Consider the following 12,678-nt stretch of genomic DNA (forward strand, 5'->3'; position numbering starts at 1 on the left):
CTGGCGGTTCAAACCCACCAGCCACTCCCCAGAAGGAAGATGGGGCAATCTACTTCTGTAGTGATACTGCCTCAGAAACCCAAGGAGGGGTCGCTATGAGTCGGGTCTGACTTGATGGCACATAACAACAACAAATGTTACCACATTTAACCAATGTTAAAATTACACCACACAGTCCTTGGAAGCTGTCTTGGTTTAGCATAACGTGTGGAGTAACAAGGAAAGTGTGACCCCACCACATGTTTGAGAACCCTAAAGCACTTTTGTAAAAATAAAAATGTGATGGTAATTCCACATTATGATCCTCTTCTAATTCCAGCTTTTTAATTTCTATAAACTTTTCATCCTCCCAATCTCTCAGCAATTGCTAAATCTCTCCTCCAATTCTCTCTTGAAATTACTATACACCAGAATAATAACAAAATGGAGGGGTATTTTTAACCCTCAAAATAAGCCTTTGAAGTAGCTAGTCTTATTATCCCCACTGATAACATCATGATGGTATCACTATGATCCATGATGATAAGTTACAGGATCAAGGTCAGCCAAGGTCACACAAGTGGTAGAGCTGGAATTATTGGAACCCAACATGTCCAGTTTCAGAGACTGTACTCTTAGCCATGTGTGAAGTTCCTACCCCACCCACCACCACTTCTCATATTCGATTTAAGCTGGGGCTTAGCCATCCACCCCACCTCAACTATTACAACAAACAGGGAGACAGCTAGAACTGTAAGGAGCACAGCCCTTCCAGAAGTCCCAGTCTTCATTTGAGAACTCCTATTCCTTATTAGCCAGCAGAGGGACAGAAAAAAAGCTATTATGCTCATTTCTAAATTGTTCAAGATGACTCTAAAAATCATGTCTTCTGTGAAGTAAATTAAAGGCTCATTTCATTTATCCCTTTCCTTACATGGGAAAAGTGAGAGGATCTTTGCTAGCAGGTCAACCACCAGGCTGGGGATGAAACGCTGGCGGGCTCAGGCTTTGGGGAATGACCTGGCAATCACTTTCCCAATGTGCTATAAAATGCTAATAATTCTGAGTACTCTGGCTGAAAACGCATTAAAGCACAGAACAGCTGGAAGTTGAAAGACAGTCATTGGTGTGCCCCTCCTGACCCGTCATTTAGCAAAGCAGGCACAACCACAGCTCTGCCATGGAGTGCAGCTATTTAGATGTCACAGCCATGATTCTGTGACACTCTATCCAAGGGCACTGGTCTCACCTCCCCATTTTGTTTGGAAGAAAGAGGCATATGAGATGTTGTTTGAATCAAATGGCTGGTTGGGGGGCAGGGGAGATAGAAAGTGGAAGCGGGTTACATCAGTTGGGGAGAGACACCCAGGACACAGTGACATCAGCTGAACCACGCATCTCAAGCTGGTGACAGACAGCACATGGCAGATTCTCGCGGAGCTCTGCATAATTCTGTTCTGACTGGTATCTTTTTTTAACTGTCTTGATGAGTGCTTAACTGCGACTTTAAGTTTAAATGAAAAACACAAATATTAGACATATTTCTTGGCAACATCTTTTGACAAAATGATGCCTTTCTTTAGTTTTGTTCTAGAATTCTTTAGTAGGGAGTCTCTCAAAATAAAAAAATCCTCTTTGGAGGTTGACTTTTGAGATTTTTTTTCATATTCTCCTCATCCCACTGGCTTCTTCCCTGTGCACACACATAGACATGCACACATGTACACACATGCATGCACGTGCACCCATATTCATACATATGCACACACACACATATGCACCGAACCTGTATCCCAGCTGAGAGCTTACTCAGCCTGAATGGGGCTCCTGTGTCTGCACACTGAATGTTCCCACACAATTGAAGCTGTTCATCCCAGTGGGACAAATGCATGAGGTCTGAGCCAGTTGAGGTCCCTACCTCCCAGTAAATGTTTTTCCTTGATCGTATGCCTTGGTTTCTTTCCTTGCAGGTTTTCTAATTGAGCCATGTGACTCGGTGAGGAGAAAATGGCAGAGTTAGGAGACACTTTGGCACCAGAAACAGAAGAAATAGGGAATGAAAATGATTTATAGGGCTTACCTGGCCTTTAAGGAGCCCTGGTGGCACAATGGTTAAAGCACTCAGCTGCTAACTGAAAGGTCAGTGATTTGAACCTACCAGCCTCTCTGTGGGAGAAAGATGTGGCAGTCTGTTTCCATAAAGATTTATAGTCTTGGAAACATTATGGGCAGTTCTACTCTGTCCTATAGGGCTGTTGCGAGTTGGAATAGACACAACTACAGTGGGTTGGGTTGGGTTACCTAGCTTTTCTCTATCCCCTTTCCTGCTTTTTATAGCTCCAAATCCCACAGGTGTGAACATGGTAAAATATGTATTCCCAATGCATCACACAATTAAATAACACCTCATCTAGAGGCCAGTTGAGTTATGAAACCTTAATATTCAGAAAATCAGATAGAGGATGTGGGGGGATGCCGGCTGTGTTAAGTCACTGGGTTCACCCCCCTGGCACCAGCAAGGGCTGAGACATTCATCTCATGATCAGCTTCTCCTGGAGATGACTAAACCCACACAAACATTTGGACTCCATGGAAACAGCAGGAATGCGGTCGGTCTGGGAGTCTGGGAGAGGGAACTGAACATCCCAGTTGGCTTGGCCCAAAGCTGACTTCCTCTGTTGTCACTTTACACCTCAACACCACAGTTTTGCCTTTGGAAATGCCAAGGAGAGAGTCCATGGGGATCTTGTAAAAATTCTCTATTTGTCTAGGGTGGTTTCGCTTTGTTCCTGCCTGGAGGCATGAGAAAGGATGAGATGACTAACCCTATTATTCTGTGAGTCTGCTACTGTGCTACATTGTTTCACAGGGTCTTTCCTGGGGTGGGAGGTTGGCAGAGATGACCTCCAAGGTCCTTCCAACTTTGTGATTCACTGTGTTCAGTGCGCTTCGCAGTGTTCAGCCGTAAAGTGCCATGGAGTTGCATGCTATCATTACTGTTACTAGAAAGGATGAGACCTTTCTGAATAGACACACTCTTATTAAGGGCTTTGAATTTTAAGCAGTAGACACATGTGACTTTTTTGCCTGAAATTACCTTTCTGAAGAGGACAGTATATTCATCTAATAGAAGACCTGGTGAGTTCTTCTATCAGATAATTAAAAGAAAAGAAAAAAAAAAAAAAAAACCCCACTGCCATCAAGTCAGTTCTGACTCACAGCAACCCTAGAGGGTGGAGTTGAACTGCTCCATAGGGTTTCCAAGGCTATAACTCTTTACAGAAGCAGTCTGCCTCATCTTTCTCCTGCAGAGCAGCTGATGGGTTCGAACCACTGACATTTTGGTTAGCAGCCAAATGCTTTAATCACTGCACCACCAGCACTATAGTACGAACATTTTTTAAAAACAAGACAAAGGTTTACTCTCAAACAACTGGAAATCTGACTGGAAACACCAGTTACTGTTGAGTGGACTCAGGCTCACAGTGTGTCAGAGCAGACCTATAGGCTTCTCGATAGCTGGCTTTTTAAAGCTGATTGTGAGGCCTTTCTTCCAAGACACTTCTGGGTGGACTCTAATCTCCAACATTCATGTTAACAACCCAGGTTAACTGTGTGCACCATCCAGGTGCCCCAGATAGGAAGAATCCTTGCCTATTCCCACCCAAGACACATACATGCACATGCACACACACACACACAAAGGCAAAAGTAACTTTTCTCAAAAAGAATATTAACAAATGTAAATTCATAATTTGTGAAGCTGTCTGAAGGTGTGAGTGCTACAGACATGCTGAGGAGGAGAATGGAGGCAAGAGATAGGAAGAAAATGGAGGTGTGAGCATGGGAGCCTTGTAACTCATAATAAAGAACTCAAAATTCACTGCAGTTGATTTGGATCTGAGTCATAGCCACCCTTCCTTAGGTTTCTGAGGCGGTATCACTATGGAAGTAGATTGCCTAATCTTCCATCTGAGGAGTGGCTGGTGGGTTTGAACCACCAGCTTTCTGGTTAGCAGTCAAGTGCCTTAGGCACTACACTACCAGAGCTCCCAACCCATAGTAAGGAGTTAGGATTTTATTGTTTTATGTTAATAGAAAAGCAAGATAGAGATTTAGATAGAATGAATGTACAACTCAACATGTAAATGAACTGCTTGAAGTAGACCACGGCAGGCAATCCTAGGAGCTCTCAGCATACCTATGACATTGGTGAATGGATCATGACTAACTAGAGATCAGGTATGTACCTGAGATCCCTAAGGTGGACTGATCCACATAGGAATTTCAGACCTAGCAAGAGACCTTTCATGGGTATATTTTTCACAGCTAAAGATACTGTGCCATGAGTATCCAAATAGCATATTATCTTAGTTACCTAGGGCTACTGTTACAAGAACAAAAATAATAATAATAATAAAACACACAAAGTGGGTGACTTCAAATAATAGAAGTTAATTTTCTCATCATTCTGGAGATTAAAAGTCTAAATCAGGATCCTGGTCATGTCGATATCTTCCGCGGGCCTCTCTCCTGCTGCTTGGCGACTGCTGGTAATCCTTGGGGTTACTTTGCTGCTTAGAGCTGTGTCTTCCTCGGTTCGCACAGTTTCTCCCCCTGTGTCCATTTCTATTCTACTTTTAGAAGCCACTGTAGAAGATTTAGGACCTGTCCCACCCGGTATGACTTCACTACCTTAACAAAAGAAGAACCCTATTTCCAAACAGGGTCGTATTCATAGGTATAGTGTTAGGACTTCAATATAAAGTTTTTTGGGGACACAGTCCATAACACGTATGTATATTACATTTCCCAAGCCTATGTGTGGGTGTGAATTCACAATTAAAATACAATGAATTCTGTAGCTCTATTGCATGCAAGTTCTCAGGGGCTCTTCTAAATCACAGTGGTCAGTAAGCATGCTGAAATGCAGTCAGAAAGGGACTGAGGGAAATCTCAGCTCACGTCCCCCCAGGGCCCTCAGAAAAAACCAATCTGTCCGTTCTTATCACAGTGACAGATCAGAATCGTGGATATCAAGTCATCATTTTACGGCCAAGGTTTTGTCTCCAGATGGTAGTTAACTCATTTCTGAAAATACATTGAAAGTGAAATTTGCTTCCCCATCTCCCCTCTTTCCTTTTAAATTTCTGTATTTTTCAGTTTTGTTAAAAACAAAAGCTGTTCAAGGTTTTTAGAATGAGGTATCCTTTCACACATCAGCATGCAAACTGCAAAATCTAAATAAAGGGGTAGAAAAATACTCAACACAGATAATACTGGAACATGCAAAATGAGATTTAACCTTTTTGAGTAGGAAAGAAGATTCTAAAGCTCAAGGGGCACAGCAACTACCAAACGGGGGTATAACTGGCCAGCAGTGATCAATTCCTATTCATCACGTTTGAATCCTTGTTGCAGCCTAGGCTTTAACAGAGAAGCCAGCCCACACTCCATTTTGTAGTGGATGCTGGTTGAAAGGCTACCATACCCGAAAGGGCAGCACATGTCACTAATCCTGCCTGCCTTGTTCTGTGGAGTCAGAGTTGAGGAGCCAGACCCAGGTAATTTCTTCTGTTGCTCGTGTCTCTCAGTATGTGATCTTGGGATGGTACTAGAACTGATATTTACCATTTGGCCATCTGGCATGTGTCCTGTATACCAGTTGCCGTAGAGTCAACTCTGACTCATGACAACACCATATATGTTAGAGTAGAACTGTGCTCCATAGGATTTTTAATGGCTGGTTTTTCAGAAGTTGAACACCTTTCTTCTGAGGTACTTTGGGTGGACTCAAACTTCCAAACTTTTGGTTAGCAACTGAATGCAAAAACAACTTGCACCACCATGACCCGATTATTTTAAAGGCCTTTAAAAAGAAAACAGGCACACACCCAAACACAGACACATACACAATTCAAATGTTAAACTAAAAGATTCTCATTTTCTATTTCAAATATTTCAAGTTATAATTAAGGAAGCAGATCCAAAGTGACTGGGTAATTTTTGTGAGGTTGTAACAGAACCAGGACAGAAGTCACATTTTCTTCTGCCAAATTCACTCAAAGCGCAAGTGACTGCTATATAGTTCCGTGTCTTAGTTATCTAATGTTGCTTTAATAAAACCATCACAAGTAGTTAACAAATAAAAGTTAACGAAAAACAAAAAGTTAACAAACTTATTTTCTGACAGTTTAGGAGGCTATAAATCCAAATTCAGAGTGCCAGTTCTAGGGGAAGTCTTTCTCTCTGTGGTAGTTCCAGAAGAGGGTCCTTATCTCTTCAGCTTCTTTTCCTGGTAACTTGGACATCTCCATGTGTCTTGCCATCTATCTTACCCCATCTCTCCTTCTGCTTTCTCGTTTAATCTCTTTTATATCTCAAAAGAGATTGACTCAAGACATACCCTACACTAATCCTTCCTCATTAACATAACAAAGACAACCCATTCCCAAACAGGATTATAACCACGGGCATAGAAGTTAGGATTTACAACACATATTTTGGGGAACAAGATACAATCATAAGATTCCACCCATTGGTGCCAAAAAAATTCATGTCCCTGTCACAGGCAAAGCACATTCACACCATCATATTATCCTAAAAGTCATAAATCAACACCTCTTCTGAATAATCTAAATCAAATATGGGTGAGACTTTAGGCATATTCCACCCTGAAGCAAAATTCCTCTTCATCTATGACCCTGTGAAATCTAGAATACAAGCTATGTGCCTCTAAAATACAAGGGCAGAAGAGACATGAAAGACATGTCCATTATAAATGGGAGAAATCAGAGGGAAAGAAGGGATAGCAGCCGCCAAGCAAGTCCAAAAGCCAGCAGAACAAATTACATTAGCTCTCAAGTTTTGAAAATAACCCTCTGTTCTCTGAGACTATCTGGGCAATGGCCCTGCCCTCCAAAGTGTGGGTATTAGCCATGCTGTCTGGATTCTGAATGGAAGCTCCTTGGCCCCAGGCTTCAGCTCCACCTTTTAGGCCTGCTGGGGCAGCAATTCCATTCCTTCAGTTTGGGGCATACCTATTCTCCTAGGAAGAAGCTCTGGTAGTGCATTGGTTAAAGCATTTGGCTGCTTTAACTCAGACTGTTGTACCCATCAGCCACTCTATAGAAGGAAGATGAGGCAGACTGTTTCTATAAATATTTATAGCCTTGGAAACCCTATGGGGTAGTTCTAATCTGTCCTATAGGGTCACTATGAATTGGAATCAACTTGATGGCCATGGGTTTTTTGGTTATTCTTCTAGTCCAACTGAATAGTGACCCCATCCCCTTAGCTTCAGTAGGCCCTGTTCATCTACACTTTGGGCATAGCAGCCCCACCTCCTCAGCTTTGAATAGTGGTGGCCCCATCCCCCTGGAACACCTTAAGGACAACCCCACACTCTGGAATCAAGTTGCAAATATCCTACCCTTTGGAAGCTAGGAGACTGTGGCCCCATCTTTTGGGAACAAGAAGACCATAGCCCCACTCTTTGAAACCAAGAAGGCCCGCCTTTCTGTGCTCTTTCCAACATTTCTGTTGATCTCTGAGCTGCTTCAAGGATTGTCCTCTTTTTTTTCTTGGAGGACAACATATGTAGGTCCTTTGGCCTGTTTCCTACCTGTAATTCCAAAAGGCAGACAGTAGTCTTTCCTTTTGTTCTTTCTCTGTCATTTTCAGTCCAAGATGATTGGTTTTCTGCTGTGGTTTTTGTTTAGATTCATCAGCCACAGGTTTAATCTCTTTGACAAAGAATTGTGTAGTCACATCTTTGGTGAACGTTCTGGGACACATGTCCTTAGTTTGTACAAAAGATTTTTCCAAATCTTAAAAGTTTTTATTTCATTTTGTACTGTTCTTTTTTAAGTCCATCTCTTTCTGTGCTGGTTACGTTTGTGTGTCAGTTTGACTGGGCCTGGTTGAATGGCTAGGCAGCTGGATGTACTATTCCCCATGAGACTGGTAATCAACTCCATGGTGGAATCTACTGTGAACAGCTGAGTAGCTGCCTTTGGGTACGTGGTCTGTTTCCCATATATAAGAAACAGCTTTGGGAATGGTCTCCAGTTTATGGTACACTTGAACCCTACATGTAGTCATGTCATTGTTCAGCAGCCTGCCATGCTCTACCAACCTTGAGACTTTCAATGGACTTAAATTAATGGCCTTCCATGTGGTTTGGTAACATCAGGACTGTGCCATTTTATTTGTCAACCTTGGGCTTGTTAGCCTCAGCCGCCAGTAGATGCCTGAGTGAAGAGATGCCTCTAGTTTCAGTGGAGTGGGAGCAAAAGGCAAAGCTGAAGCCCAAGGTCGAGGGGCTTTCACACAGTTCCTAAAGCCTGGCACTTTGAACTCGGACTTTTAGCCTCCCAGAGAATAAACTCCTGTTGGTTCAAGCCATCCCATTTGTGGTATATTCTTGTCAGAGCGGCACTAAGTAATCAGGACACTTTCTTTTCACATTTTACTGTAAGTGGCAAGACAAAACCACACAGCCCCTTTAAGATCTTGCTTAGAAATATCATCAGCCAGATATCCAAGTTCATCACTTACAAGTTCTACCTTCACCAAATATTTGAACATAATTGAGACAAATTCTATCACTGCATAAAAAGTGTCAGCCTTCCTCCATTGTCCAATAACATGCTTATCATTTTCTTTTAAAGCCTCACCAGAAACACATTTAACATTCACATTTCTAACAATATTCTGTTGCTGGTGCCATATGTATTCTATAAGATGTACCAAATGTTTCTTCAAAGCAATCTGTTATTGGTGTTATGTGCTGTCAAGTCAGCTCTGACTCACAGTGACCCTTCCTTGGGTTTCCGAGGCAGCATCACTACAGAAATAGATTGCCCAACCTTCCTTCTGAGGAGTGGTTGGTGGGTTTGAACTACCAGCTTTCTGGTTAGCAGTCAAGTGCCCTAGGCACTATGCTACCAGAGCACCTTTAAGGCAATCTAAGCACCCTTCCGGCGCGTCGCAGGCAGATGACGTCGCCTGGCCGGCATTGTGTCAGGGCCGGCTTTGGTGGCGGCAGCGACGGCAGCGGATGCTGAGCGGGCTTGAGGGCTCAGACCCAGCACCCTCCCGCACGACCTCGGCCTCGACCAGGTGCTCCCGGCCCAGCTCACTCTACAACTGCTCCCTCCCCTGCCGCTGACTGGGCGGAAGCACAGGCCCGGACTGGCCGCCCAGTTCGTGCCCCACCTCGGCCGCGGACAGCCTGGCTGCTGTGCGGAGAGGAGGCGGAGTCGTGAAAAGAGCGTACTGAAGAATAGGATTTCGAGATGAGTAAAAAGCCCCCAAATCGTCCTGGAATCACTTTTGACATTGGTGCTCGTTTGGAGGCACTGGACTACTTACAAAAATGGTATCCATCACGAATTGAAAAAATAGACTATGAGGAGGGCAAGATGTTGGTTCACTTTGAGCGATGGAGCCATCGTTACGATGAGTGGATTTACTGGGATAGTAATAGGTTGCGACCCCTGGAGAGACCAGCACTAAGGAAAGAAGGGCTCAGAGATGATGATTTCTTTGCTTTTAAAGCTGGGGAGGAAGTTCTGGCTCTCTGGACAGACTGTCGCTATTACCCCGCCAAGAATGAAACAATTAACAAAGAAGGAACATTCACAGTTCAATTTTATGATGGAGTAATTCGTTGTTTAAAAAGAATGCACATTAAAGCCATGTCCGAGGATGCTAAGGGGCAGGTGAAACCTCAGCATCCACTAAGCTGGTGTTGTCCTATCGACCCAGCTGGATCGTGTAACCAGTCTATGGGAAGTGAGGATTGGATAGCTTTAGTCAAAGCAGCTGCTGCAGCTGCAGCCAAGAATAAAGCAGGAGGTAAACCTCGAACCAGCGCTAACAGCAATAAAGATAAAGATGAGAGAAAATGGTTTAAAGTACCTTCAAAGAAGGAAGAAACTCCACCTACTACAGCCACACCAGGGGTTGAAAAGAAGGAAGATCTGCCTACGTCTAGTGACACATTTGTAGGACTTCATGTAGACAACGTTCCAAATTTGGTCTTTCCACAGCCAGAGTGCACGTTAACAAACAAGAGGAAAAATAATCAAGGCAAGTCATTTCAGGCAAAGAGAGCGTGACTTAACAAGATTACTGGTTTATTGGCATCCAAAGCTGTTGGGGTGGATGGTGCTGAAAAAAAGGAAGACTGCAGTGAAATGGCTCCAATGCTGGAGCAGGCAATTTCACCTAAACCTCAAAGTCAGAAAAAAAATGAAGCTGACTTTAGCAGTTCTGCCAACACTCAGAAACCTGCACTGTTATCCTCAACTTTGTCTTCAGGGAAGGCTCACAGCAAGAAATGCAAACATGAATCTGGAGAGTCTTCTGGGTGTCTAAAACCCCCTAAATCACCACTTTCCCCAGAGTTAATACAAGTCAAGGATTTGACACTTGTATCTCAGCTTTCTTCTTCAGTGATTAATGAAACTAGTCCTCCACAGCATGTGAATCCCCCTAGACCATTCAAGTCTAGTGAGCGGAGAAGAAGGTCTAAGGGTTTGGCCACCTTGCCCATGCCTGATGACTCTGTAGAAAAGGCCTCTTCTCCCTCTCCAGCCACTGATGGGAAAGTATTCTCCATCAGTTCTCAAAATCCACAAGAGTCGGCAGTCCCAGAGGTGCCTGATGTTGCACATCTGTCACTTGAGAAGCTGGGACCGTGTCTCCCGCTTGATTTAAGTCGTGGCTCAGAAGTTACAACACCGGTGGTTCCCAACCCTTCTTACCATAATGAATTCCCCAGAGTGGAAAAGGAAGACCTGCAGATGCTTACGTACTCCTCCAAAGCGGGGACTGAGAGAAGGGGAGCTCCGACAGCGTCAGGAATATTGAAAACAGAAAAAAAAGTGAAATTGGAAGAAAAAAGCTCAACCACATTTGGTAAGAGAAAAGAAAAGGATAAGGAAAGAAAAGAAAAGAGAGACAAGGATCACTACAAACCGAAACAGAAGAAGAAGAAGAAAACAAAGAAATCAAAGCAACATGACTATTCAGACTATGAAGACAGTTTCTTAGAATTTCTGGAAAGGTGCTCCTCTACACTAACTTGATCTTCTGGGAGTTCTCTGGCTCTGCGAAGCATGTTTACAGAGAAAAATACAACCTATCAGTACCCGAGAGCAATTTTGTCAGTTGATCTTAGTGGTGAAAGTGCACAGTATATTAAGCACAGTGGTAGTTGGTACAGGTGGTTCTGTGGATGGCAGAAGAATTGCTGTCAGACCTTAGACTTGTCAGATATGGAATTCCTAGATGATTCTTCAACAGAGAGTTTGCTTCTAAGTGGGGACGTACCATCAGGACTTTGATTCCACCAATTTTGAGGAATCTCTGGATGAAGATAATGCTGTTAACAAGATTGTGAGATGTATTTATGAAATGGATGAGGAGAACGGCTTCATGATTCAGTGTGAAGAGTGCCTGTGCTGGCAGCACAGCGTGTGCATGGGGCTGCTGGAGGACAGCATTCCGGAGCGGTACATCTGCTACGTTTGCAGAGACCCCCCTGGGCAGAGGTGGAGTGCAAAATACCGTTGTGATAAAGACTGGCTGAATAATGGGAGAATGTGTGGGCTGCCATTTTTAAAAGAAAATTACTCTCATCTCAATGCCAAAAAGATCGTTTCCACCCATCACCTGCTTGCTGATGTCTATGGTGTGACGGAAGTACTGTACAGCTTGCAGCTGAAGATCGGAATACTAAAGAATAAACATCATCCTGACCTTCATCTCTGGGCTTGTTCTGGGAAGTGAAAAGACCAAGATCAAGGAATTGCTGGGATGGAGAAACAACTGACAGTGCAAGGCATGCTTCATCTAGAAGAAAAGACTTGCCATGTTCAGAACCATAGGGAGCCCACCTGTTTGCCCCCTCGGATGGAAGGCACTTACATCACAAGTGAGCACAGCTACCAGAAGCCACAGAGCTTCAGTCAGGACCGCAGGCCTCTGCCAGAGCCTGAGAGCTCGGATGATGACGAGGTCAGCAGCTTTGAGGAGGAGCAGGAATTCCATATGAGGGAGAAGAGCCGCTTACAGTTCTCAGGAAAGGTGGATGGAGTGTCAGAGAAGAAGCCAGCTGAAGGGAGTACGGGATTTATTTATAGTGATAGAAAGGGCTCCACAGACCCCCGAGACTCCCATCTTCAGTGGCAGCTCAATCTCCTCACACATCGAAAACATGCAGAATGAGGTTACCAGCAGGATGGACCTAATTGAAAAAGAAGTTGATGTTCTAGAGAGCTGGCTTGATTTCACAGGGGAGTTGGAGCCGCCAGATCCTCTCGCAAGACTGCCACAGCTGAAACGCCACATAAAACAGCTACTAATTGACATGGGCAAAGTACAGCAAATAGCAACCCTGTGCTCTGTATGACAACAGTGAAACTCAACGAAAGTAACACGGCTCCTCTGTCAAATCGTTCTTATTATCCACATGACTGCTAAGTGAATCGTTAAAAAGCTTCGTAATGTCTGGTCATTTACTGATTTGTGACATCAATAGGATGGCAGCTTGGAAAGGAACATGAAGAACAACTTTATCAAGAATCTAATCTAAGACAAAAATCCCATGAGCAGAGCTGCAGATAATAATGTTACCTGCCAGGATCAGTGGGGTAGAGTATAATCTATATGAAGAAATTGCATTGGCCG

At 43.7% G+C, this 12,678-nt stretch overlaps 1 protein-coding gene across 1 annotated transcript; it reads left to right on the top strand.

Moving 5' to 3' along the window:
* Positions 1-9,278: 9,278 nt before the first annotated feature.
* Positions 9,279-12,400, top strand: LOC103203732 (PHD finger protein 20-like protein 1). The gene is given in 4 exon segments (XM_007948805.1): positions 9,279-11,175; positions 11,254-11,314; positions 11,316-12,197; positions 12,199-12,400. Coding segments are annotated over 4 exon segments (3,042 nt in total).
* Positions 12,401-12,678: the final 278 nt, after the last annotated feature.

Source organism: Orycteropus afer, unplaced genomic scaffold, assembly GCF_000298275.1.
Source record: "Orycteropus afer afer isolate SDZICR_OR568_19922 unplaced genomic scaffold, OryAfe1.0 scaffold00226, whole genome shotgun sequence".
Taxonomy (NCBI): Eukaryota; Metazoa; Chordata; class Mammalia; order Tubulidentata; family Orycteropodidae; genus Orycteropus; species Orycteropus afer.